At 38.5% G+C, this 25,537-nt stretch overlaps 1 protein-coding gene across 1 annotated transcript; it reads left to right on the top strand.

The window, feature by feature from the left end:
• Positions 1–200: 200 nt before the first annotated feature.
• Positions 201–22,706, top strand: mrpl23 (mitochondrial ribosomal protein L23). Its single transcript, XM_060887196.1, has 5 exons — positions 201–349; positions 774–896; positions 5,678–5,760; positions 10,364–10,437; positions 22,112–22,706. Exons 1-5 carry the CDS (start codon positions 333–335, stop codon positions 22,274–22,276), a joined length of 462 nt encoding a protein of 153 aa, XP_060743179.1. The 5' UTR covers positions 201–332; the 3' UTR covers positions 22,277–22,706.
• Positions 22,707–25,537: the final 2,831 nt, after the last annotated feature.

Genomic DNA, 25,537 nt, shown 5'->3' with positions numbered 1-25,537 from the left:
TAAAACGTTATTTTTTCCTGTCAAATAGAGTTCATCATAACAGCAACACCTGTAGTAGTACATTTTGTATATTTTAGTATATTTTACATCGATTAAACCTAAACTAATATAAGTTTACGACACAGTTTTTAGGATAAAGCCAAATCTTTTCACAGATTGAACAGGCTTAGCCTTGACTAGCAACAACCATCATGGACTTGTATTATGAAATCTGTCGTCATTTCCGATAGTCATAGCGGACGCGACAGAAGACCTTGAGCACATTTGCTGTCAGAATCTAAACACTAAAACCAAATACAGCTTATGCAGCAGCCTCAGAGAGAAGTAATAAAATGGCCAGACGATTAATGTAAGTAGTGATGTCATGTGTTATTTATTTTAACTCTAAACATAGTGAAAAGGAAGCTCTGTGTTGCATGGTGTTAATGTTAGCTCATTAGCATAGTGGTGACTTAGCACACAACTACTGATGTATAACCCTTTAGTTGGCTTAGAAGATGAGTTTGGCGTCTGTAATAATCGGTATAGTAATAGTTTCCCCGTGCTTTTAGATATCTAAAGCTTCTGTAGATAAAAATGCCTTACAATAAAATGTATTGAATCTTTGGTGTCTGATAAACAAGCATAATTCATTACATATAGAAATGATCACAACAGAATGTAACTGTGTGCTGTATGATCCAAAAAGTCTCATAGGACATCATGTGCAGAATGAATGAATGAATGAATGAATGAATGAAGAACTAAAAAGACTTTGTTTTTGTCTTGTGCAGTTATCCTCTGTACCAGTTGGGTAACCCTCAGATGAGGATATTCAGGCCCACATTCAGCATGACGCTGGTCAGACCAGGGAAACCTCAGCCTCCAGACACTGTGCAGTTTCGCATATCTATGGAGTAAGTATTGTTCATACTGAGGCCAGTTTATTATGTACACACACACAAACACTGAAGTCTTTCTGACACTAGACATTTCCATGTGAACAAACCAATAAGCTTCTTCACTTAAAAGATGATAACACAGATTTCAGTTCTAAACTTGTTTACTTTTACCTATGCAACAAAGTTGGGGCAGTTCTGAGAGCCATTAAATGCCATTTGTAGCAATGGGAACTCAGGTGGTTAAGGCTCTGGGTTGTTGATTGCACCAGGGGCACTATGTATCATGGCTGACCCTGTGCTCTCAGTATATGAAGAAATACTTTTACTGTGCTGTTATCAAGTTATCTATCAATTTGTATTAGTACAATAATAATAATAATATAAGAAAAATAGTATTTTTAAGTAATTCTCAGAATCTCTCTCTCTCTCTCTCTCTCTCTCTCTATCTATATATATATATATATATATATATATATATATATATATATATATATATATATATATATAAATATAAAAGTTTGTGTATATATGTACGTGTGTATATATACACACGCATACACATACATACAGTACCTCTATGTAGGTAAAGTTCCCACAAGTGTCTTTAGTTTGTGACCACTAGGTTGCACTAAAGCCTTAGTTAAAAAAGCTGTCTCTGTCTCTGGGAGCTGGATTAACCACGGCACTGGGCAGGATTCCTGTTGTTTTTCACTGCTTTTTATTATAGATTTTTGTTTCTATTTTTTAGTATAGTAAAGAGTATAAAATAAACTGTATGCGGTATTGAAAAAACCTTGGTTCTGTTAAATTCAGGGTTTTTTTGTTAAAAAAAGAAATAAATCAAGTCATATCATACCTGGTTTTCATTAAGTACATACCCATGCTGTGTGATAAGGAGCATTACAATATTGTAGGTTATATTCTGATGTCTTGAAAATTTCAAGGCTTGACCCAAAAAACTAAAGAGACGAACACAGCAGAAACGAGTTAAAGATAAACATGTTTTACAGATGTGTGGAGCTTTTTTTGTGTGTGTCCTAGGCTAGCCTTTCATTTTATCCAGAGCCCTTGGCGAGACGTAGCTTGAAAAGGTTCCTGATCAATGACATTACTTCATTCAGCCTTGTTTACATCTTGCCAACCCTCTAATACAACAAAGCAGAGTCCGCCGATGACGTGTGTTCATCGTCAGTCGTGTCCAAGCATTTGTTATTTCGTTGCAGCATTGTAATATGAAACAGGCAGTCAAACAGTAAATGAGGGCTCTAATAGTGGAGCTCACATGCAAAGAGGACAAAGTCTGCTTTGTTTTCAGTTAAACCTGAGGGCGTACATCTTACTTATCCTGTTGGTAAGCGTTCCAAAGTGCACAAGTTCATAATCATTCTGTGTTAGTGCTCGTTAAGCACTGAGGACGGTGTGTGTGGGGGGGTATTTTTCTTTACTTGTAAGGATTTCAGGCTTTTGTGATGTTTGACAATAGTATTGTGCCTCCAGCATCCTCCTCACCTGTAGAGCAGTGCCAGTGCCATCTGTGCCATCTGGGTCACAGCTGAGCCTAATGCAGAGGTGCTTAACCACACAAAGTCTTTTGAGTCCTCAAATTTGTCCCGAATGCTGTCTGTCCTTATGTACTGAATGTCGAAGAAGTAAAAACAAGATTTTGAAAACAGTGTAACCCCCTCTCTTATCTCATGTTGACCACAGACTTCCTTGCCATTTTATCATTCTGGCTTTATCTGTCTTTGAGACTGTAGGCTGTTGCAACAGTCAATGACTTTTCAATGTTTTGTTCTCTCTCTCACAGCAAACTAGTTTTTGCCCTGCACTTTTTTTATGTCTAGTTTGTTCAAATGCATTGAACATCTGTAGTAATTTTATGCTTTTCATTCGATTTCTGGAAAGGTTCATCATTCAGTGGCATGTTTTTTCACCTCTTTGATGAATCGGCTACTTGAAAGACTTTTAAGAGAAGCAGGATGTGTGCACGTGGGTGCATGTGAAAGAGCGAGGGATGAGCTGCGTTGTTTTGAATACCTTTTATGTGTGAAGGGTGTGGTCCTTTTGAATCACAGAAGAGGAGCGAAGGTGGAACAACAGAGAGAAGGTCTACTGTGTACATGAAACCAAGAGGGAGTCAGATAAATCTGTGCTGTGTAACAACTACGACTTTGTTTATTACTCGTACGTGACTGTTGTAGGTGTGTAACCTACTGAACACCATCAGTTTAACAATAAGTAAAAACTGGTTCAATATGAACTGTACCACTATGTTGGAATCACTGGAACACACAGAGATGCGTCACTCGAGTTCATCACCGGATGTGTGTTGCTAACTGTTGTTTAACTACATTTACACAGTTATTACATATCTGCCTCAAATGTACACAGACACAATGTTTTATATAAAAATATTTCTGACCAAATAGAATGTATACATATGAATATTATAGAAATGCTTAATGATGAGACTGTTTGTAAGGGAAAAGTATTTTACTTAAGTACTTTGATGCAGAGCTGTTGTTGGCAGTTACAGCTGTGGTAAGAAGTCATCAGGGCTTAATTTTGGCCCTTTCCTCTTTTATCAAATCATCTTCAATACCTCAGGGGTTACGGGGGCCTCTCTGATGGTGTAATGCCAAATTGTTAAAGTGGATGCTTCTTAAAATGTGTTTTATGATTTCACACGACGAACCTCAGCCAAAATCTGTGGGAAAACTTTGGTAATGTAGCCAAATTTCAAGATTTTCTGAAAACCCAGAGTTTCTATCATTTTGCATTCGTTTCCATGATCGCAAAATTGTGAAATCTTAAAGGGATTGATTTAGGATGGTGTTTAGCGTTCTTGACATATGCACAAGGTTTGTTCTCGAATCCCGACGAGCTGAATTCTCACCTAAGAGTATTTTTGGTTTTAACTTTGACTAGAATATAATAGTCTAGTCTTACATTTTTCTCTTCTTCCTGCTGCTTTTAGGTTGTCCTGCAACTCTCTTCCAGTGACTGCTGTCGTCTCTCTTACCTTCCTTATCGTTAGTCTGAGAGCGTGTTGTGAAATCCGGATGATCATTTGAGGCTCAGTGAACTTTCCATCTGCATTTTATTGAATCAGATGTACTGACATGAATATTTCCGCTTTAATATTTACGATTGTTGATTAATAATATTATCCCTCAGATCTTTAGGAAGCTCCTTCACCTTCACTACAATTGCCATTTCTTTTGTGTAACCTTAGCAACATCTTTTCTAATGACCCCAGCTGTAATTTTTACGAGAATGTTTGTTTATATCTAGACCTCAATTTATTTTTCCAAAACCTTTATAATCTGTTAATTTAAAAAAAAAAAAAGTCTTTGCAATTATTTCCCTAGCCTAATAGCATACGCAGTAATGGCCACCAGTGGAGATTTCATTAGCCACTATGATGCTGTGAACCCCCTGAACCCGGGTCCTTATGTAAAATTACGCACGTCTCCCCTGTCTTCTTGTATTGTCTATGCTCTATGAAGCATGGCTACAAAGTTAGTGGTAATGAGCCCCCCATGACTGCTACTACAGTGGATGGCCCCTCTTGCCCCACTCTAACACACTTTCCTAGAAATTTGTCATCTGTTTGAAGGCTGATGGTAACTACTTTTAAGAAAACACACACACATGACAGATAATGGGTGGGCAAGCTGAGGGTCAGACTTTGTGGTAGAAGTTTAGAGACAGTTATGGGCCGGGATCTGAAGTGTGTTCCTGCCATCTAATCAGGCACAGTTTTTCCACTCAAATGACTCGGAAAGCATTTTGTCCTGATTACCATTCCACTCACTGCCTGCTGAGTATTTTGCTTTCTAGGAATCATCTCTCATTCTCTCTCTCACACACACACACGCACTTACTTACACACACTCTCTCTCTCTGTCTCTCTCTCGCACGCTTTCACACACATACACACACTCACTTACACTCTCTCTCTCTCTCTCTCTCTCTCTCTCTCTCTCTCTCTCTCTCTCTCTCTCTCTCTCACACACACACACAGTTCCTGTCTCACATTACAGGATCCCGCTTACTGCATTGTCTGCTCTGCTCCTCACACCCTAGACCTGATACGAAGTTAGATATCTGAGTGATTATAAAAAAAGAAATAATAAAAAAAAGTTTCACATTTTTCACTTTGCAGGTGTGTCGTCTTCGATTCCTCAAAGTGACTCATCACTCAGCTCTCAGTACGCAAACTGCTGTATGGTTTAATGTTACGTCCTCGCAGATTCCTTGTGAGACCTGAGATGGTTAGTTTTACGTTGTGTTTGTGTGAGGCTTTGTTATTTCGCTGCGTAGGACAATACACGTCTGTTTTTGCGCTATGCTCTAAAAAGTGTTTTGCACAGCGTCTTAAAAGCTGAGTTAGTCTGACTAAGCTGGGTAATCTTAGAAATGTTTGGCTTTGATGATTCATGCACAGAAAACTTTGACCACAAGTGTGCCTGTTTGTTGGGTGTTTTATTTATTTTATTTTTGTAAAGAAAAAAAGAAATGCATTACATTCTCTAAGTGTGATAGCCCAAGAATTTTCAGTTTTTCAGTAATTCATTAATTAACATGATGTAATTACAAGCCGTTTATAGATGAAATAGTAAATAGTTTTTTTGATGAAGGAGCTTAGATTTTTGACATGAACTCGCCGCTAATGTTTGACATCTCCCCATAAACACAATCATGTGTCTTGACAATACCAAGACCAGATCAATCCATGTGCTTGGCACAACTCATTGAACAAAACTTTGTTTTGTTTGTTCCTTATTTCCCAGAATGACCAAATTTGATGTGAGGAACTACTTGGAGAAGATTTACAGCGTTCCTGTTGCTTCAGTGCGCACAAGGATTCAGTATTGTAAGTAGATACATACTCCATGTTATATCATATTCTTCCCTGCTTTGTTTATCCAGGCTGAATTTCATTAACCTGAATGAAATGGTGTTGGTGAACCCCTCAAAACTTTCCCATAACACAATGGGGAAACTCTTTTTGCCAGAACCGTTTTGTTCATTTTATGGGTTTCTGTATAAAACATTCTGTTTAACAGTGTAAATATTTTTTTCAGCACAGACACCAAGTGGTTTTAGTTCCATTCCCACTGTTTAGCAGTGATTATTTAAAAAAAACTGTTACCTGTGAAGATATAAGGAGTGAGTTGCCTGTACCACTCTTTCAATGGGAACAACATTCACAAGGTGAAGGTGAAATGGTGAAAAGTGTGTGATTCACTACAGACTCTTCGTAAAGCTTTGGAAAAGCAAGGCCAGTCGTTTTGTTTTTGAAGGACACTGAAGTATTTGAATTTGAGATGAAAAGATGAATATAAAATGATAGATGCCACTTCCTGATAATTACATGTTGGAACTTGGGAGAATTTTTAGGCGAGCAAAAGAACAAGAACAGATTATTTCCATTGTTGTTTGTTTATAGGAGTTTCTCTCTTCAGTCTCCTGTCTAGGAGGTGAAGCTCTGCTCAGTTGGGATAAGGTTGTGGTGATTGACTTGGCCAGTCTAAAACATTCCCCTTTTTCATCTGAAGTCAGTGTTTTGTATTTTTTATTTATTTTTTTGCTGTGTGATGAAGTTCCTCCAAATTAGATTGGATGCATTTCTCTGTAAATTGAAAGACAGAATGTTTCTATAGACTTGTGTATTTATTCTGCTGCTACCATCATCAGTTACATCAGGAATAATGGTTAGTGAGACTGTTCCTTGCCATACGAGCCCGGGCCACGTCAATACCTCCACATTCAGTGCCTCACTGAGGAGTTTGTATGTTTTTGATCATGAGCAGATCCTTTTCTTTCTCCACACTTTGGCCTTTCCACCACATTTATAGAGGTTCATCTATGTATTTCTTTATGATTTCCAATCTGGTTTCCTGATTCTTGCTGCTGATGAGAGGTTTGCATCTTGTGCTATGTTCTCTTTCTGCTCTTGTATTATTCTTCAAACACTGGATTGTGATCCGTTCACTCTGTTGTTTTTGGGTTTTCACAGGTCTCACAATGTTTCTGTTATCAGCAGCTGCTGTTCTTTGGCTGACCTGGTTGATGTCTCATTGTTAGAATATCGGAAGTCTCTTTCTTTTTCAGGACATCCCATATTGTTGTTGTCTATGTCCCATAATTCTACAATGACTTTGATTGATTTTTCCAATGGTTTCAAATGGCTTCATTTTCTTCCATAGACAGCTCTCTGGACTATATGTTGGTTTATTCATTTTAATTACAAATGCAGTCTTCATTGGTGCGACCCAGTGCTTAAACCAAAAATAGAAATTCAGAGCTATTAATTATTTAAACAGTCAGTCTAAGAAGCACTGGACAGTCACATGTCCAAATACTTTTCACTTGGAAAATTGGTCCAATAACACATCTAGATGTAAATATCAGGAACCTAATATTTACCTGATATTCAGGATCTCAAACCCAAATGTCTTCAGTGTAGAGCAAAAACAATAGAATTGGCGTTGTGGTTCCAATATTTATTTTTTTTTCTTACACACAGATCTCAACAATATGTAAAGTTAAAGCATTTTAATAATTAGGATTTATTGATTTCATTCAGTGATTAGTGATCCTTTATCTAATCTCTTTATCCACTTATTTACCAAATGTAAATTCAAGGTATAAAACATTTCTATTTTATCTTGGTTAAATATTTGTTTTCTTTAAGTTGGGCAGGGGGAAAAAATCTTTTTAGTCAAAACATGATTTTTTGTTTTCTCCAGAATTCATCTGCAAAGACATTTAATGACTTTTCCCATACAGGCATACATTTCATAGCATGCATCAGCTTTACCGTTGTACCAGCATCAGAGTTCTTCTAATTTATTGTACAGTTCGCTAAGTTCAATTTTAACACATCTTCAGAACTGGATCGCTGAACTGATGGAGCTTGTGCACTGATGTACTGAACACTGTTTGATCATGTGTTGAGGCATTTGAGGCCAGCTTAGCTTTTGCCCTGATATTCATGTAGTGGTATGCAGTGATAAGAGAAGGGGAAAAGTCCACTGACACTCTACTATAACATTTACGTATTTGCAGATGCGCTTATCCAGAGCCACTTACATTTTTTTATCGCATCTTCTCATATACAACTGAGCAATTGAGGGTTAAAGGACCTTGCTGAAGGGCTCAGCAGTGGATGCTTGGTGGACCTGGGAGTCAAACCTACAGCCTTCTGATCAGTGGGCCAACACCTTAACCACTAAGCTACCACATCCCCTATGAAGCATTGTCTCTATTCTTTTTCTGCCAAAAAATTGGCCGACGCCACCAAGCGAAACATATTTCAGAGTCCTCATATTACAGAGAAACCATGTTCTCAGATAACAGCAGGTGAGGTGTAGAGGACAACACCGAGTAAGACATCAAGCACTGATGTCAGGTTTGCGTGATGTTTTTTTTTCCCCACTTATCATTTAAATCTGCTGCTTCAGCATTCTGGCCATCAGCTGTCCTGGGATGCCCTGTTAAACACAGCAGCCAAGGAGTTAAACAGCTAGGTTTTTATTTTATAGCAGTGTTTGGATGGAGGGGGTGAAAGCGAAAAGGCTTTTCTGTATGTAAAAGATTTTATGGACGAGCAAATGATGCTTATTACAAGGTTTATCATCCCAGAAAATTGCAACAAGACCGATTTGCTGAATACAAGAGGGAATCACTTTTATGAGTGCCCTGTTGGGTTTTAGCCACCGGGAGTCCCATTTCCCTGCGAGCAGCTCTTTGCGATAATGTTGTGGGGAGCCGGCAAGCAGGCTGCTGCCTTTTTTACGAGTGCCACATAAAACACACACAAAAAAAATAGTGGAACACCAATTAAAAAGAAAAAAAGGAAAAAAAAAATCACCCACAACAACAAAGGCAAAGTGCTCCATTTCTGCGTCATAGCAGGTATCCCAGTCTGCGTCATGGGTTCCACTCCATTGGCGGCGTAAAGGATGTGTAAGTGGGACGAAGGGTTCAGCCTGCGCCCCAGCGCTCAAGGGATCCATTCTTCCCTCTCTGAGTGTGGTGGGGTATTTTGGAAGCAGTTGCCATGGCTACCCCTCTGTCATGGGATTTGTAATGGTGTAGTAGCCAAAGCACAATCCCAAAACAAGGAGAATGTCTTTTTTTTTAAATTTGTTTTTGTTGGAAGGGGGTATAGAGTGCGGGGTGGGATGCTGATGGAGTAGAACACAGCATGTTGTTACACATGAACCAAAGTATGTTTTTCATCTGGTTTACGGGAGTGAACCAGCTGACCTGACCTGAATTGAGGTCTCCACCATATTTTTTTTTCTTTCCCACCTCTACTGAACGATCACTCATTACATCGGTGAAGCTGTTCAAGAACCCTTCTCTAATCACCTGTCATTGTAATACAGTTTTCAGAATAAATTTTTTGGTTCTTAGTTGTTTTTTTTTTTAAGCGGTTGTTCCTTTCTTGAGCAGCGGTTGAGAAACTGGAAAGGGTTTTTTGCGTTCTTTTTTTAGGTAAATTGTCCAGGCGTTTTAAAATGACATCATTCGCATCTGGTAAAAGGTTAACATGTTATTCACAGTCAATGGACCTGAGCCTTCTTACAGGCAAAACCCACCCCCGTTTCTGTCTGTGAAAACATTTATTGTTTTAAAGAAGGCAAAATAATTGCCTTTTTGTGTGTGTGACTGTGCAAATGCACAAATTCTACTAACACAAAATCAGACAGTCAGATACACTCCCTTAAAGGGAAAGTCCAGCCTGGAACATAAGTTGGTCGGTGCTGTATTTTTATTATTCCCATGAGAACGTTAGCGGTTGTCTGCGTCTCTGATGTCACAGGTGGACATTGCTAGCACAGTTACAATGGAGTTTAATAAGAGAACAAAATGATTAAACATGAATAACAGATTTTGTTGTTTGATCTGAAAAGCAAAAGAACGTGAGCTTCTTCTCTTATTTGCCATTTTCCAGTGACTTTAAATGTCATATCGATGAGAAATTGAATAAAGATGCTGAATGTATGAATGTTAAAAATTTGGAACTGTTGGGGGTGAGAAAGCTGGAGAGACTGAAAGACTGAAGTCATCACTCTTTTTAGGTAGAGATCAACCATGCACTAAATACTACTGTATCCACTGTCAGCAGATAGTTAAACAGCATTGTGGGTAATGCAGAAAACTGTCAACTGAGTGAAAATATCGCAACATATTAAATCATGTTGATACTAATTATACAGATTAATGTGCATGTTGTTCAGGGTGTTTTTTTTCTCTGTTACTCTGTTTGGAGATGTAAAGTAGTATTTCCTGCCTTTTTGGACTTTTACAACTGCTGAACCATGTCCAGTTTTTTTAAGAGGCTCATAGGATGGCGGTGATTAGGAAGTGGGCAAAACCATGTTCCCTTTCTCATTTGTTAGCAATGAGTAAAAATTGTTAAAACCTGGTGACTAAGTCATTAATGAGCCTTTTCTCCATTTCAGGTACAAACAAGAAAAGGAACCACTTAAACCAGCGAGTGAAGAGGCCAGATTACAAAGTGGCATACGTTCAGCTGGTGAGTGTGATCTTTTGGGATTGAATAAAAGTCTGTATTTGTATGGGGAACAGCTTGCATCTTGAATTATTGACCTTGCTGACCACCTCAATGTTCAGAAACATGAGTGCTACACGGTTTAAACCAGAGGGAGTCTATTGTAAAACAACCTCCAACCGAGTCCCAATCATCTGTTTTTCAGAATGTTTTATTAACTTGGCATTATGAGCTTTGTCTCCTTTTTGAGGGCTTGTAACAGCTTATGTTTCTTTAGAGAACCCTGAGGCAAAGGTTGCCTTTAATGTGAAATCCTCATCTTATTGTGGTCTACTGCCAGCATCCCTGTGCTGTTTGTTTGCTGTCTGTCTCTCTTACACACTTGGCCCTTTTCTCCTGAGACAGAAGCCCGATTCTCACATTGGCTGAAGGGGCAGAGGTCGTCTTTGGTTACGTGCAAGGCCGGTTGCAGGAAGTATAGTATAAAGTTCCAGGCAAAGTATGGTTATTATTGCAGGCAGCTCAGAGTTTTGTTTCTGTGGGCACCAGAATGTTAACATTGGTCTTGGTCCAGAGGCATCGCCAGCTGCAAGGTTCACACCTGTGCTTGGGGTGAATCCAGGGCCATTGTTGGAAGCTGGCGTTTTAAGTTCACCGCTTTGAAAGGGAGGAAAATATCTTCGGTGGTCTCCTCTGATCTCTCTAGCAAAGGATCTTTGTTTTCAGAAGTTTTCAAGTTGTCAAAGAGGTATCAGATTGTTTATCCTCCCTTTTAAGAGTCAATCCGAAGATGAATAAATAATTAAAGTTGTTAAAACACAGCCTTCTGTAATGGGATCAGTATATATCAATATTTTAAAGGGGAACTTCCTCTTTTGAAAAGCTGAATCACTTCCTTTGCTACCTTTGTGCAGGCAAATTAATCTTCTCAAATCCAACATCAAGTTGCCTGCATTAATCCCTCTGTGCTTTATAACTGCAATAAATGTACACATCAGCAATTTAAAATAGAAATGTCATCGTTAGGAACTGCTGCACAAATCTAACTCTTTGTTTGACATTCTCTTTTAGGAGATATAAAAGTCTGGAGTTGACAGACATAGGTATGAAAACGAATATTTTTTTTATTTTTTTTATTTTTTTTAAGTCTGGTGCGTTTGCAAAGAGAAAAAACTGCACAAAGGAAAAAAACTCATTTCCTTTCAGTGGTGGGTAAAAAAACAAGATTGTTCCTAATTGACACCACATGTGGGGGAGTGTTTTGTGGTCTGATACCCACAGTGGTTCCCCCTGTCTAACTCCCCCTCATACACGCTCCATGAGCTAATATTCCAGCTCTATTTCCCTTTCTATCCCCCCGTTTTACAAACTCCAGAATTGGAGTGAGGCACAGGGTTCCAGCTAACAGACGTGAGACGGGACTGTGGGTGTTGTGAACTGTTAGAGGCGATGGAGGAAGAGGGTGGTGAATGGGGTTGACGGGTGAAACCGGGGAGACGACTGAGCGCATACTGTTGCTGTGCCAGAACAGGGAGGTCCAGAGAAAGGGCAGGGAGGTCTTAAGCGAAAGAAAAGAGAACATCTAGGTTTTGCAGTAAACTGTGCAATTCCAATAAGGACATGTGCAATAAGAAAAGCCATGCTACATTTCAGTGTTTTCTCTAAAGATCATTACCAAGTTTTTGAGTAAAAATATTTTTAGTGTAGTGAAAGATTAGCTATTTTTTTTTTTTTTTTTTTTTACATGGAAGCGGTTACGGAATTTGAAAAGGCAGATTTTCTTTCTTCTTATTTTATTATGTTTTTGCAGAGCCTAAGATAATGTGAAAATATTTAGATTATAGCTATAAAGCAGCGTTTACATGAAAAAGCATGGTGAAAATTTGTAACTGAACAGTTAAGAATGTGTAGTTATCAGTGTTGTACTTTTACTCAAGTATTGCTTTCTAGTACTTTATACAAGTATCATACTAGAAAAATACTTTGGTAGAAGTGAAAGTTACCTTTTAGAATATTACTCAAGTAAAAGTCTTAAAGTATCTGATATATACTGTACTTAAGTATCAAAAATAATTTTCTGATATTTAATGTACTTAAGTATTTAAAGTAAAAGTAAAAGGTAAAATTTCAGTGATTTTCGGTAGGCATAAGAGCAGGGGCGGTTCTAGGATTTCATCTTTAGGGGGTTTAGCCCTCAGTGAGAAATTAAAACAAGAAGAGTTTTATATTATATATTATATGACTACATAGTAAGCCAAAAGTTATGGTATTATTAAATGGCAAAAGTGGACAGCAAAATTTTATGCATGATGTAATGATGTCAGTCTTGAATCAAATCAGTTCATGTATGTGTGCATTGTCTACAAACAGTGTGTCCGATGAATGCAGTCATTAATAAAAAATATTCACAAGACAAAGACCAAATCAATAAATGTTATTTTTATTTAGTTTGAATGGATTGTTTGCATTAATATTTTGTTTGTGCTACAACTCTGGTAATAAGAATAGTGAAATTTCACTGCTTTTGGTTGGCGTCTTTGCGGCTTTCAGCCGATTAACGTTATCGATAAACGCCTCCAGCTCTGACTGCGCGTGCACGCTGCGCGTAGAGCGTGCGGACGTGTGTAATGCAATCTAAGAGCAGTGACTCGCCAAACCTCCCTTATTGCAGTCGCACACATTTCTTTTGATTTTATTTTGTAGTAACGAGTAACGAAGATGCTTATTGGAAATATAACGGAGTAAAAGTATACATTTTATCTAGGAAATGTAGTGGAGTAAAAGTGAAAGTTGACATAAATTTAAATAGCGAAGTAAAGTACAGATACGTGACATTTCTACTTAAGTACAGTAAGGAAGTATTTGTACTCCGTTACATTACAACACTGGTAGTTATACTTTTATGTTACTTAGAATTATTATCAAATTTGGAATTTATGATTTAAAGTTCTTGACTTGTTAGATCAGACATTTGAAGAGCAAATGCTGATGTTGGTCAAATAGAATGGCTGAAGTAAATGGTCAAAACAGTCATTGTTTATCAAAGTTTGTGCTGTTTTTGGCCCCTCTGACTTAAGGAAGACAAAAATCTGAAAACATCATCTGATTAGGATATGATTGGGTCCCATTTATTTTATTTTTTTTGGTGCTTGAAGGTCCCAGGTACTTGTGGTTAATTGGCATTGCGTGCATTTCTCACATGTGCATTACCCATTCACAGATCTATATTTGCTGCACATATACATAATCTTTGTACCAGAAGAGAGCATGGATGCATGATTGGACAAATTCCTTTAACCTTCCATTCAGACGAGTCTTGTTTGAACTTGGAAACCTACTGTAACAATGGATGGCAAGTTAGTAACCTGCATTAATACAGACTGAGACAAACAAACAATTGTATGTACAATTTCATGTCTGAAAGCTCCAGCAAGCTGCTGGCCAATGTTTTGTCTGTGCTGTGCAATTTGCATTGCAGAGTCTGGTGTGTCTGGCTAGTGTTTTACTTTCTCTTGACCCGTTTAACCAAAATGTGACTGTTACTTACAGAAAGAATGAATGTATAACAGCTTTGTCTTAACAATGTACAGTTACGGATGAGTAATGACTCCTAATCGCTGGTGTCGCCCAGAAGAGAATGGGTTTCCTTTGCTGTCTGGTTTCTCTGAAGATTTGTTCATCGTCTCTGTGTTTTTTTCTCTTGCCACTGTTGCCTCTTACTTGCCCATTCTTTAAAATACCAATGGACTCAATAAATAGTTATGCTGTGTGTCCATTTTTTTTTACTTTGTTTCATCAGTGTTATGTTTTTAATTCTGCAATTATTATCTGTCATCTGTGCACAATAATTAATCCACTATGTTCTTATTAGTTTGTTAATATTTATTAATCTATTTAATAACCTAGTAAAAAAAAATAAAATAAAAATTTCTACAGTTCTAACAGTTCTAGCCCCTTTACTCCTCGGCTGATGTCTGTAGTGCAGCAGATGGTGATATTTCCATGTCTCTGTAAGCAGTTATGTTGTATCAGATCCGTCAAATGACTGAGTACATAAACCCGACCAACCAACCTGTGAACCTGCCAGTTTAATAACATTTTATTAAGCTATTAATAATTCTACCAAAAAACATTATTAATCTTATTCCTGTTTATTCATAAAGTTCACCTTAAATGGCCAGCAGTAAAGTGATCCTTTCAAAGCAGTGTTCATCTGAAGGACCGCATGATTCCGAAGGAATCTAATGGTCATCATTTACAGTAAAACCAAACTATTTATTACAGAATGTTGTATCTGACCTAGCAAACATTTTTTCCCCATCTATTTTTTCTTTTAATTGTGCTTGATTTTTTATTACTGTCGTTCCAGATGTTAATTAGCTATGTTAAGTGTCTCCATTTTTTACCACATACTGAAAGAGAAGGGGTGAACACCTACATCAAGCTATCCCACCCGCGTGGTTTTATCGCACTGAGTACGGTTAGCTAGCCGTGCCAAAAACAACGTGCTGAGCGCGGTTTAAAAGCATTCTGGGCTTAACCATGTTCATGTGGAAATTTTGGAAACTATTGGAAATGTTTTCTTTCCTACCGTCAATAATGGTGTACCTACAAGGTATGCTAATATAATTGTTGTTGTACGTGATACAGTTGCCGGTGGCTATAGATACAAAGTAGATGCCCAATAAACCAGCTATGTAGAGTACAGTTACCCTGTGAATAGAAGATGAGGGACTTGGGGACTTTTTTGTGCGTATGTGTAATTAGCCCCTTTTACCCCACATTGAAAAACTATGAATGGGGGCTAAAATATCTGAACTTCATTACCTTAGAAAAATAACCTTAAAAAAATAAAACCAAAACAAAACTGTCTTCTCTGGCAGACTTTTCTAATCACACATGCGTGTAATGATCCTGGAGTCCACGTAGCTATACATGAACAGTGCCGTCCCTCATATTGTTGTTCCTCAGGGGTCTTATTGTGCCTGCTAGTATTTGGCAGTATCCATCAGCTGTTGCTGCTGCTAATTGTCGGTTGTTTGTTAGAGATCTCATTGCCTCGTCTCCAGAACCCAGAGTTTTTATTGGGGGAGTGTTTCAGTCTGGCCCAGCTGGTAACCAGGCTACCTTTCGGATCAGATCACAATGTTCTACCTGGGTTTGGAGCAAACTCTGCTCAATTGTCAGGGAACAAAACAGTGTGAAACCCAATCTGGATCAAGCACACTGTTATTTTCCTATTCAAATAGTTTCCTTTTTCTTAGTGAGTTCCCCATGACCCAAAGCAAATTAACACCCTTTGAGTGTTCACTGGGAAAAAAAAAACAGTTTGGTGTTAAAATCTCAATCTTGATATTATCAACACTAGGTGGCAACATTTGGCTTTGCTCTTTTTCGCATACCACCAGACCCCTGGACCTCACTGATCTGGATTCTTTATGGTTCAGGGTACAGTAAGCTTGAGCCTTCAGCAGCAAAATAGTAAGGGTGAGGGGCTTTTCTTTCCCCAGTGTCCAAGACAAATGGCAGGAAAAAAATCCCCCACCATTCCACTTCACAGCTGGCTTCCTGTTGAATTCTGAATCTCAACTCTCTTGAATCCTAATTGTTGAATTAAACTCGAAGAAATCGGTTTCATTTCAGCCTTTTGAAATAGAAATCATCTGCACCTTCTTTCTGCTCACCATGTCACACAATTAATTTCTTTTTGTGTTTTCTTATGAGCAAAGAGAATGAATTGCTGGATACAAGGCTTTTTAAGGTCCTCAAATTCTACCTTCTTTTTAAAAGGTGTGATAATAACGTTTCAATTGATGGCATTCTTATTTTAAAGAGATCGAATAACGGAGGGTGCCATTTATTTTACAAAGACGAACAAAAAGAAAATGTCCGAAATGTGCACAATTTCTAACAAGATTTTGCAATTTTGACAGTAACAGAGTTACTATGAGACAAATGATGGGAAGAGAGAGTACAGCATGAATAATGGAAAGGGAAAGTAGAGGTCTCCTGTTTGAAGTCGGCTCGCACATGCCGCTTTTCAGCAGGGAGCCACAGCACAACAGCTTCTGTAAGTGTCAGCAGGCACATACATAAGGAAACACATACTAAACCCCTCACCCCCTCTTTTAGACACCTTGTGCTTCTCGGCTCTATCATTCCCCGCAGGTCGCTCTCATTTAGATATCACTGTGTAAAGACTTTCAGTAATATAAATCCTTTGACCTTTTCGTGCTCTATCGCTACTCTGATCAGTCTCTCAACATGAAGGCACCACCCAGCTTTTTTTGGCCTCATTTTCAGAATAAATTTCTCAGATACTGGCACTGGTCTTCCTGTTATGCTACCAACTCCCCAGTTTTTTGTTTTTTGTTACTTGACTTTTTTTTCCAGCCACGCTTAATTTTCCTTTGTGTATTTCTAATGCTGGAAATGGAGGAAAGGGTCTAGACGTCATGTTTATTGGTGGAATTTCAACACTGTTGGGTGTATCTTTAGGTGCTGTTGACAGGGTCCAATATCTTGGTGGCCCAAAAAATAGCCAAGACTCTGACAAGCCTGAACAAGTAGGCAGGTCTCTCTGTTGTCAGGCAGGGCACTGTAGTATGAGTGACTCACTGGCTTAAAAAATGACATGACTGTTTTCTGATACAGGGCTGAAAGTACCAACACTCTCACCCCTCCCTTATGTTGGCTCCTTGGCTTGACTATATTTATTTAACAAGCTGGACTATATGCCAGATGCTTGTCTAGAACAACACAGTGGGAAATACATGCTTGCAATTGCAGTGGAAACACGCTTCTGTTTTGCAGTAAAGGGTGAAATGTCTGGCTTATGGCTCATCTCAGTGAGGAAACATTATACGTTTTGTTTCATTTTTCCCTAGCACTACTTTTCCCTGGCATTGAAGTTTCATTAGAGTGGTTAAGGGAACAAAAGCACTAAAGCTTTCTCTCTTGCTTGGTTCTGGTGAGGCAGCTTCGTCTTGCCATTGGGAATGCCAAGCTTGAATCATGTTCTCAACTGCTGTGGGCAGTTGGTTTTGACAGCTGGGTCACTCGACTCATGTTTAGAGAAAGTGTGTTTTGCACAAACGCTGGCCCTCTGCTGCTGGATGAGGAAGGCAGTGGGGTCGGCAGGCAGACAGACAGCTTGGCTTGGGGCCAGATGGACCAAATACCAGGCCAGATCCAATTGTCTTTGCAGTGCTCTGTAATACACCTTTGAGCCAAAGTTGTTTTCACTGGGAGTGAAGCAGGACTGGCCATCCGGCACCACATTTGGTCATGATTACAAGATTGTTTTCCCAATCATTTTGCTTTTTGACCACTTATGTGCTACATCTTAAGATTGCAGTGTAAAATACACACACACACACACACACACACATCTATACAGTTACTTTTTCAGATGGCTTTTATTAGGCCTGATCTAGATTTATACATATTTCTATAGACTAGAGAGAATTTTCAGTGGAGGCCCTGACAGAATGGGACTTTGTTGTATTCCCATATGCCCCATACTAAACATGTTCCTAAATCAATTAGTTCAGACTGCTGGATTGTCAGGAACTGTGGTTAAATGCTTGTCCAAGTTTAGGTTCAAGAGAAGATGTCACGTGCTGTGTGAGTACAGCTTGCTTTGGACTTAAAAAAGATTGTTCCCTTTATTTTTGGTTCTCAACCTGTGTTTTCCCACTTATGAAAAATGTCACTGTTCTTTTCTAACGCATCATTTTTATTTTAATTTTTTTTTAAATAAAAAAACCACACAACACTAGCCAGATATCTGCATTAGCTCTGAATATTAAGAGTCTGCTACAATAAGTCAATGTCAATATTTCAATATTTTTCATAATTGACATTATCTGCTCTGTGGACTGTGTTTACCTAGAAACAGTGGCAAAATTGCTTAATGCAAAACTGCATTTAATTTTGGGCAGAACGTGGCAGAAAACCATGTCCCACATGCACATTGGGAGGGGTAATGGCAATGTATTAGCTGATATCTGAGAAATCTATCTTTTGTAATCTTTTGTCTATATTTTGTAAATCTCAGATCTTGCATCAAGGAAATAACACCTCCAGGGTTGGGGGTTCAATTCCCGCCTCCACCTTGTGTGTGTGGAGTTTGCATGTTCTCCCCGTGCCTCGGGGGTTTCCTCCGGGTACTCCAGTTTCCTCCCCCAGTCCAAAGACATGCATGGTAGGTTGATTGGGATCTCTGGAAAATTGTCTGTAGTGTGTGAGTTTGTGAGTGTATGAGAGTGTGTATGTGCCCTGTGATGGGTTGATACTCCGTCCAGAGTGTATCCTGCCTTGATGCCCAATGACGCCTGAGATAGGCACAGGCTCCCCGTGACCCGAGGTAGTTCAGATAAGCGGTAGAAAATGAATTAATGAATGAGTTGATGTTACAGAAAAATTGATTATAATCATGAGTGGGAAAAAGACAGTGATGTTCCAAATTGACTTTTTTACCTGTAATATTTTGCTATGGATCTTTGTGGTGCAACATAAATTCTGCACATTGTAAAGTCAGCTGTAGACTGACTTTACACCTGGACTGCTTTTCCTGTCACCAGCTACCTTGATTATAGGCAGTTTCTGGTGTGGTACATGAGTCAAGACCCAGAGATATGAGGCATCGCAAGTTCAGATAAATAGCAGAGACTTGTGTATATCAGTTGATAGGCCAGACTTTGAACCCAGAGGAAGTAACAGTGTGGCCCACCCAGTGAGCCTGGTAGAAAGAGCTATTTACAAGCATCTTCCTGCATTTCCTGATCTCCAAACTAGTAACAGTTGATCTCCAAACTTTGTTAATAGCCTTTCAACATTACTCCAACAACCCTGGTTATATGCACACTTGTAAAACCAAGTGTAGGTTACTATAAGCTTCACCAGGACATTTACAGAAGTAATGTTGGGGTAATGAAGTGGAGAAGCAGTGATAGTTTAGAAGTGAATTAATTAAATTGCAGATTAACTTTCTTTGCCCCACTCAATTTATTTATTTACTTACAGCTCTCCATATGACTTAATAACAAAGTCTGGACAGTTGTTGATCATTTTTACCTTCTCATATTGTGTACGCTCATCACTTTAGATCACACATCATGAATGAAAAGGTGAGTGAGGGAGGCAGAGTCTCTCTCTCTCTCTCTCTCTCTCTCTCTCTCTCTCTCTCTCTGTTGCTGATCTCTTCAAACCAGCCCAAGTCCTGCCAGCTGTTCCTGTTTAACTGATTGTGTGTATGATTGTGAAAAAGTCACTGAAGTTCAGCATGGGGCAATTACATTTACATGCAACAGCAAAGTGTTTGTCTTAGTTTAATGTTTTAGTCGACATGTTTGACAGTTAGTTACTTTAAATTCTTCATCCACACTTATTGCAAGTTATCCTATAGTCTCTCCAAACTACGATTCTATTTTCATATTTTCAGTGTTTGATTATATGTACATTCCCTGTACAGCAGGACACCCACTTAGTCTGACGTTTTCTTGTCTTCCTGATGCTCCATTGTTAAGTCTTTTTTAAAAAGCATTTAAAGTACAAATGTGCAAAAACTTTCAAAAAAATAAAAACATTATAATGACGAGCTAAGCTGAGCCCAACATTGTTTTCCTTGCTACACTGTGTTATTCCCACGTATAAAACATTTATGACTTCATGAAATGTGACAGTAGATGATGTGTAATGAGCACTTCATGGAAAATATTAACCTGCCTTAATATTAACTGCTGTGCTTATTTCATGTTGTACAATCCACTAATTGCCTCAGTGGGGAGTGCAGTGTATACATTTCAGATAGTAATGTTTTATTCCACTTGTAAATCTGAATAGAAATGTGCCCCAGCTCCAGACAGAACTTTACTACACATCATATACATTCAGACCATCAGCTTCTGCCAGCAGTAAGAGACTTGTTTAATGTATGTGAATGTTTTGATGACCTGAATGCGCCATTCTTTAATCAGACCGCAGTCTGTCTGTATGAGAGTTCTTCTAGTGTTTATACAAGGTGTCCAAACTTTTGAGCCCCATGCTGGATTGTCATGCAAACAGGGTCCCTCTGCCGGTCTTGGCTTAAATGTGTTTTTCTTCAACAGAGTTTACAACAGGTGAAAGGACTGAGCATATTTGGCATCTGATTTGATACTCCGTTACCAAGGGCCTATTTAATAGGTTTGTTTCTCGTACTTTGACTTGGCTCGTCCTCTGTGTTTATAGTGTGGGGTTTCGCATTCCTACATGGTTAAGTTCGAACACCACTACCAAGCTTTGGAGGCCAGTCTGTTGATATTAGGTACCCCCACCACTCCCACGCTCCTTCACTGCAGCCCAAGTAAGATCCCAGCCCGTTAGAAATGCTGGAACTCCAAATGTATTTGTCCAGAACGGCACTGCTTCTCATTAAACATGGCTTGCAGCAATCCCCCTGTTTCCTCTTGTTGCTGCCCAACTTTGTTTTATCTCTGGAACAACATTGGTGAGCCCTAATCCACAGAGGAAAAGCAGTACCACCAGCATGTATCCACTGTGTTTGGAGGGACCAAGCCAGCAATTTTTTTTCCCTTTTTCAAAGTAATGAACTTCTCATTGTCCTCCTGGTGGGACCAGGCCATTGAAATGTAGTGGTCTATGCATTTTTGGGGGTTTAGTTAGACAGAAACCAACATTCCAGATGGAGGTTATAATGTGCTCACTGTATTTTATTTTTAAAGTTATTAGAAAACCTGAAAGTATGGTCTATTTATTGTTTCTTGTCCTTGGTTAATTAATAGATTAATAGGTTCACCCACTGGGCTTCCTCCTCAATTCATTCCATTGCACTGAGTAAGCCAATGAGTGTTTGTTGGCCAATTTTCATTACCATTCTGGCTTCCTGTTATAAATGTAAGTGTTAAAAAATGTTGAAATTTGTTATCAAGTTTTCTTCCTTATTTAAATATTTTACTCCTGTTGTGAATTCGGTTCTTTTTTTAAAGGTAAAAATGTATCTTTCTATTTACTGGGACATGTTATTGGTGCTATGAATCCTTTCTCCAAAGAAGAACCACAACATGTCCTTTATCTGACACTTTTTTAATGACTTACAGCTCATTTGGTGTCCTAGAATGAAGTATGCACCGTGGAAAGACAAATATTTATTTAGCCAAAAAAGAGAGAGGTTCAACAAAATGGGCAACTGCTCATATACAGTAGAATAGCTACAGCTGTTTGTCTCGACTTTACTGTATTACACCAAACCATTACTGTGGTATGGACTAAATTATGGATCTCTAAATAAATGAAAGACGAAGCATGCTAGTAGTAAAATCAGAGAGAGCAGCAGACATAGATATTTTGGCTTGTCCCAGTGAAAGCCTACTAGTGTGTCTTTCATGTAGGCAAAAAGTATTTCTTTGGTTATATTAAGTGTTTCCCTGATTATTCCGGTCCTCCATCATCAAGCCATCCTCTTTTTATTAAGTAGATGAGGCTGGCTAAGTTTTTCTAGGATGCTTCTGAACACATTCACAATCTTGTCACTGCGTGATTGATGATAACATTTGATTTGAAAGTAAAACAGGACTCTTCCAGTAAAAGTAAGCTGTTTCACAAGAGTGGCTTCTGGTCAGAATTTGTACGAAATGTAGACTCATTTTTGTGTTATCTCTACATAGACCTGATGGAATTTTTGCTTTCCACACAGAGTCAGCAGCAGACGTTCCAGTTTCCAGAAATATTTCCAGAGAAGGAAAAACAGCATGAGGAGGACTCCGTAGAGGCGATGCAGGAGAAATTCATGGAGGATGAACGACAGAGGCAGAAACCAGACCCTAGAAGAGGGGGAGTCACTGAATGGTTTGGCCTCTAAAGACACATCGCAAAAGGCGTGAGAACTATTAAGATGTTTCTGTTGCATTGCCCAGTTATTTGCAGCGATATCGCCTGAACTTGGCCCTCTGTTTCCGAGACACAGTACATTCTGTGCTCTCTGTAAACATGCCTGAACTCACAATGTGTCCCCAAAGTCTTGTATATTATCAGCCTTGTGTCTGCTCTACTGTTATCCCCGGCAGAGGTGAAGTTAACATGAAGCAGTACACAGTGTCTTCAACATGGGTTTAGGTTCCTCTGATCGAACTGCTACTATTCATGTCTGATTATGTCTCGAGTCCAGAACACAGCATCCACAAAGTACAGGTTCAGCTGATGGCTTTATCATGTTACTGTCTCAGATGTCCTAAGCCTGCAAAGATTTATCAATGTTTGTAAATGTATTTTCCATTAAAGACCTCCATATATTAGTGTCTCAATTCTTTTTTTATTTTTAGACTTCCTATAGATTTCTGACTTTTTTTGTTTCCATGAAAGTTTGTTGGTGTCCATAAATAATTATCTAAATGCATGCTTTAGCAGATATCCACTGTATAACTGTCCATTCAGGATTTTGCGATCGAGTTTAACGGAAAATCAAGCAAACTCCACAATGGGCTTTTAGCCAAAGTCCTCTGCGATTCATGTGTGTTCAACATGAGTACAGCTATCATGGAGAGTAATTACTTATTAGTCTTCACTGGTTGCAGATTAAAAGAAGAATCTTTTCCACAAAAAAGCTCTAAAAACTCTCTACAGCCATCAGAAAATCTGGAGGGACTATTATAGGTGTAGCAGCGATGATTTTGACTGCTTGCTGCCGTGATACAGGAGCCTCCTAAAAATAATGTTTCTCAGCTTTGTAAGCTAAAGCAGTGACTAGATCAAAATTACTCAGCAAATAAAATGGATACTCTAAAGTGGGAAAGGATGCAGGACTGTAAAAGACAGATTTGCTCAATTTACCCCAACTTGATTTGTGACCTGTGGATCCCTGAGTCTCAGTCTGGTAATCTAAAAGAAAACAAGTAGTTGGGAATAATATAATTAGCTGTTAATTATTACTTAATGGTGATGTTAGAATCCTGCTTGTTGTAGCACACATCTGGGGGAAAATGTAGCTAGCCAAACACTACTGACAAGTGAACATCCAACATTTGACCAAAAAACCTGAGCATATGTCAGTGTTGGCAAACTTGCTTTATTGATCAATAAAATAAGTTCCATCAGTATTATTCTTTAAAATGGCCCAAACAGTTCTTCCCCAAGTATTGATGAGAACAGAGTCTTCCTGCTGTTCTTCACTACATATGTCTTGAGTAACCCTGTGCCAGTTCTCATACCAGAGAGGCTGACTTCACCCTGCCATCCCGGTGATCTCCAAGGAGAACCTCATTATTGATATTGTTCTCTGCTGGGAAACAAGTACCCCCTGCATTGCTATAAAGCAAACTGATTGAAGAAAAATCTCAAGACAACAGCTGGACAACAGAGAGAACTGCTGCGATGAGAAATCTGGATTCCTGTCCAGTGTTCTCATCGTCTGAAGAAACCTAATGTGAAAGTTGGGAAATCTTGTGCAACATTTGCCAAGCCCCTGCTCTTACCTTACACATTCTGGATGCACAGATAAGTTCACATCAGTGCTGATTATGCCCGTTTTTTTCTTTTGGTCACATACCAGGGTTAGTGATGTAAAAAAGAAACTGAGCATTGATGGGAATGTCATTCAGGGACTGGTGTTTAAACAGTAACTGATTAGCTCATTTTAAGCAGTGCTATTAAAACAGATTCGAACAACACAGTCATTTTCAGATGGATCTGTAAAATCCATTCTGTGTCAATTTTGGTAAAAAAAAAAAAAAAAGACATGAACGGACAATTAATTAATTGGACAGTGTAAGCGAATTCAGTGGTGGGGAGATTCCAAAACAAACCCTAGTTATATTTCACCTATAGTGACATATAAATCAATTCAATTCAAATTCATTTGTATATCACTTAACAATGGACATTGTCTCAAAGCAGCTTTACAGAACATAAGAAACATAATACAAGAAATGTAATATTATATAAAGATTAATATAATCCAAAAATTTATGTTAGACTTATATTTAAATGTGTTTGTAGCAAGCCTGAGGTGACTGAGAGGTGCCAGACTCAACAGGGATCCTCATCCTCATTTAGGTGACACTGGAGGGTGTGATTATAAATATACAGTCCGAGAATTCATGTAGGAGGAGGTTCATGTAGTGACATGCAAAGTTCATGTAGTTGGCATCTCCACTTAGAATGTCCGAATACTTCATGAAGCGGAATCCAACTGGACCCGGTACATCTCTAGATGCCTCAGGATCTTCACAGTGTTGGCCTCATCAAAATGAAGGTCTAAAAACTTCATGACACGTAAACAAATTAAGTTTTATAGTTTGGTACTTGAGAAGACTCAGATACAGAGGTGCACCAACATGGCACTGGAGAGTGAGCCTAAACATTCCTCTACAAAAACCTCTATATAATATCTTTGATACACAATTGATAAATCAGTCTTGAAAAGGTTAATGGTGAGATGTTATACAATAAATTTTAGTTTTCAGGCTTTCTCTGCAGAAAATTGTAAAATTTTGTAAGGTAGATATATTGTTTGTTTATTTGTAATGGACAAATAACAAATAAACTAATTGTAATGGAATTGAACTATTTTTTTCCACTTATTCTTTTTCCACAAATGTTCTCCCTCCTTTTCACTGTAAACTTCTGTGGTTCTGTAGTCTTAATTGTTGTATTAAATTAAGTCTTGTATTAAATTATTGCATCGTCAAAGCCTTGTATAGTTGTAATGCAGCGCTCCAGTTTTGCTGGCAGTTCATTGGTTAAATACTTGACGCCTGTCTGACGCTATACTACATTAAACCTCAGTCCCTGCATGTCACATGAGCATGACACTCACATACCTCAATCATCCTCATTTGTTTTTCTTTTCACCTTGATGAACAACCCTGTTTAACGTCCTGTGTTGCAGGGTTTTTTAAGTTGCTTCTAAAAGTGCATGAACATTAATGTAAAGGGTTCTGAATACTACTGTTGTTTAAACTCTATATAATTCACATTTTATTAATCTCTATATCCTGTACAAACTATTTACTTTGTTAAGTTTAATTACAAGGAAACTTAAAATCTTGTCAGCATTACTGGAGATAATCAGCACAATTAAGGTGTTACAGACATTTTAGCATGCATGTAGACATTTTAGCATGCA

This window comes from Tachysurus vachellii, chromosome 14, assembly GCF_030014155.1.
Source record: "Tachysurus vachellii isolate PV-2020 chromosome 14, HZAU_Pvac_v1, whole genome shotgun sequence".
NCBI classification, from domain to species: Eukaryota; Metazoa; Chordata; class Actinopteri; order Siluriformes; family Bagridae; genus Tachysurus; species Tachysurus vachellii.
Note: the sequence above shows the minus strand (reverse complement) of the source record. Positions and strands in the feature narration are given on the sequence as shown.

What these genes read in the sequence shown, in the direction of transcription:
- mrpl23 (XM_060887196.1), top strand. An exon ending in CAGTTTCGCATATCTATGGA is followed by an intron (nt 897 to 5,677) that starts GTAAGTATTGTT and finishes CTTATTTCCCAG; the next exon opens with AATGACCAAATTTGATGTGA. An exon ending in GCGCACAAGGATTCAGTATT is followed by an intron (nt 5,761 to 10,363) that starts GTAAGTAGATAC and finishes TCTCCATTTCAG; the next exon opens with GTACAAACAAGAAAAGGAAC.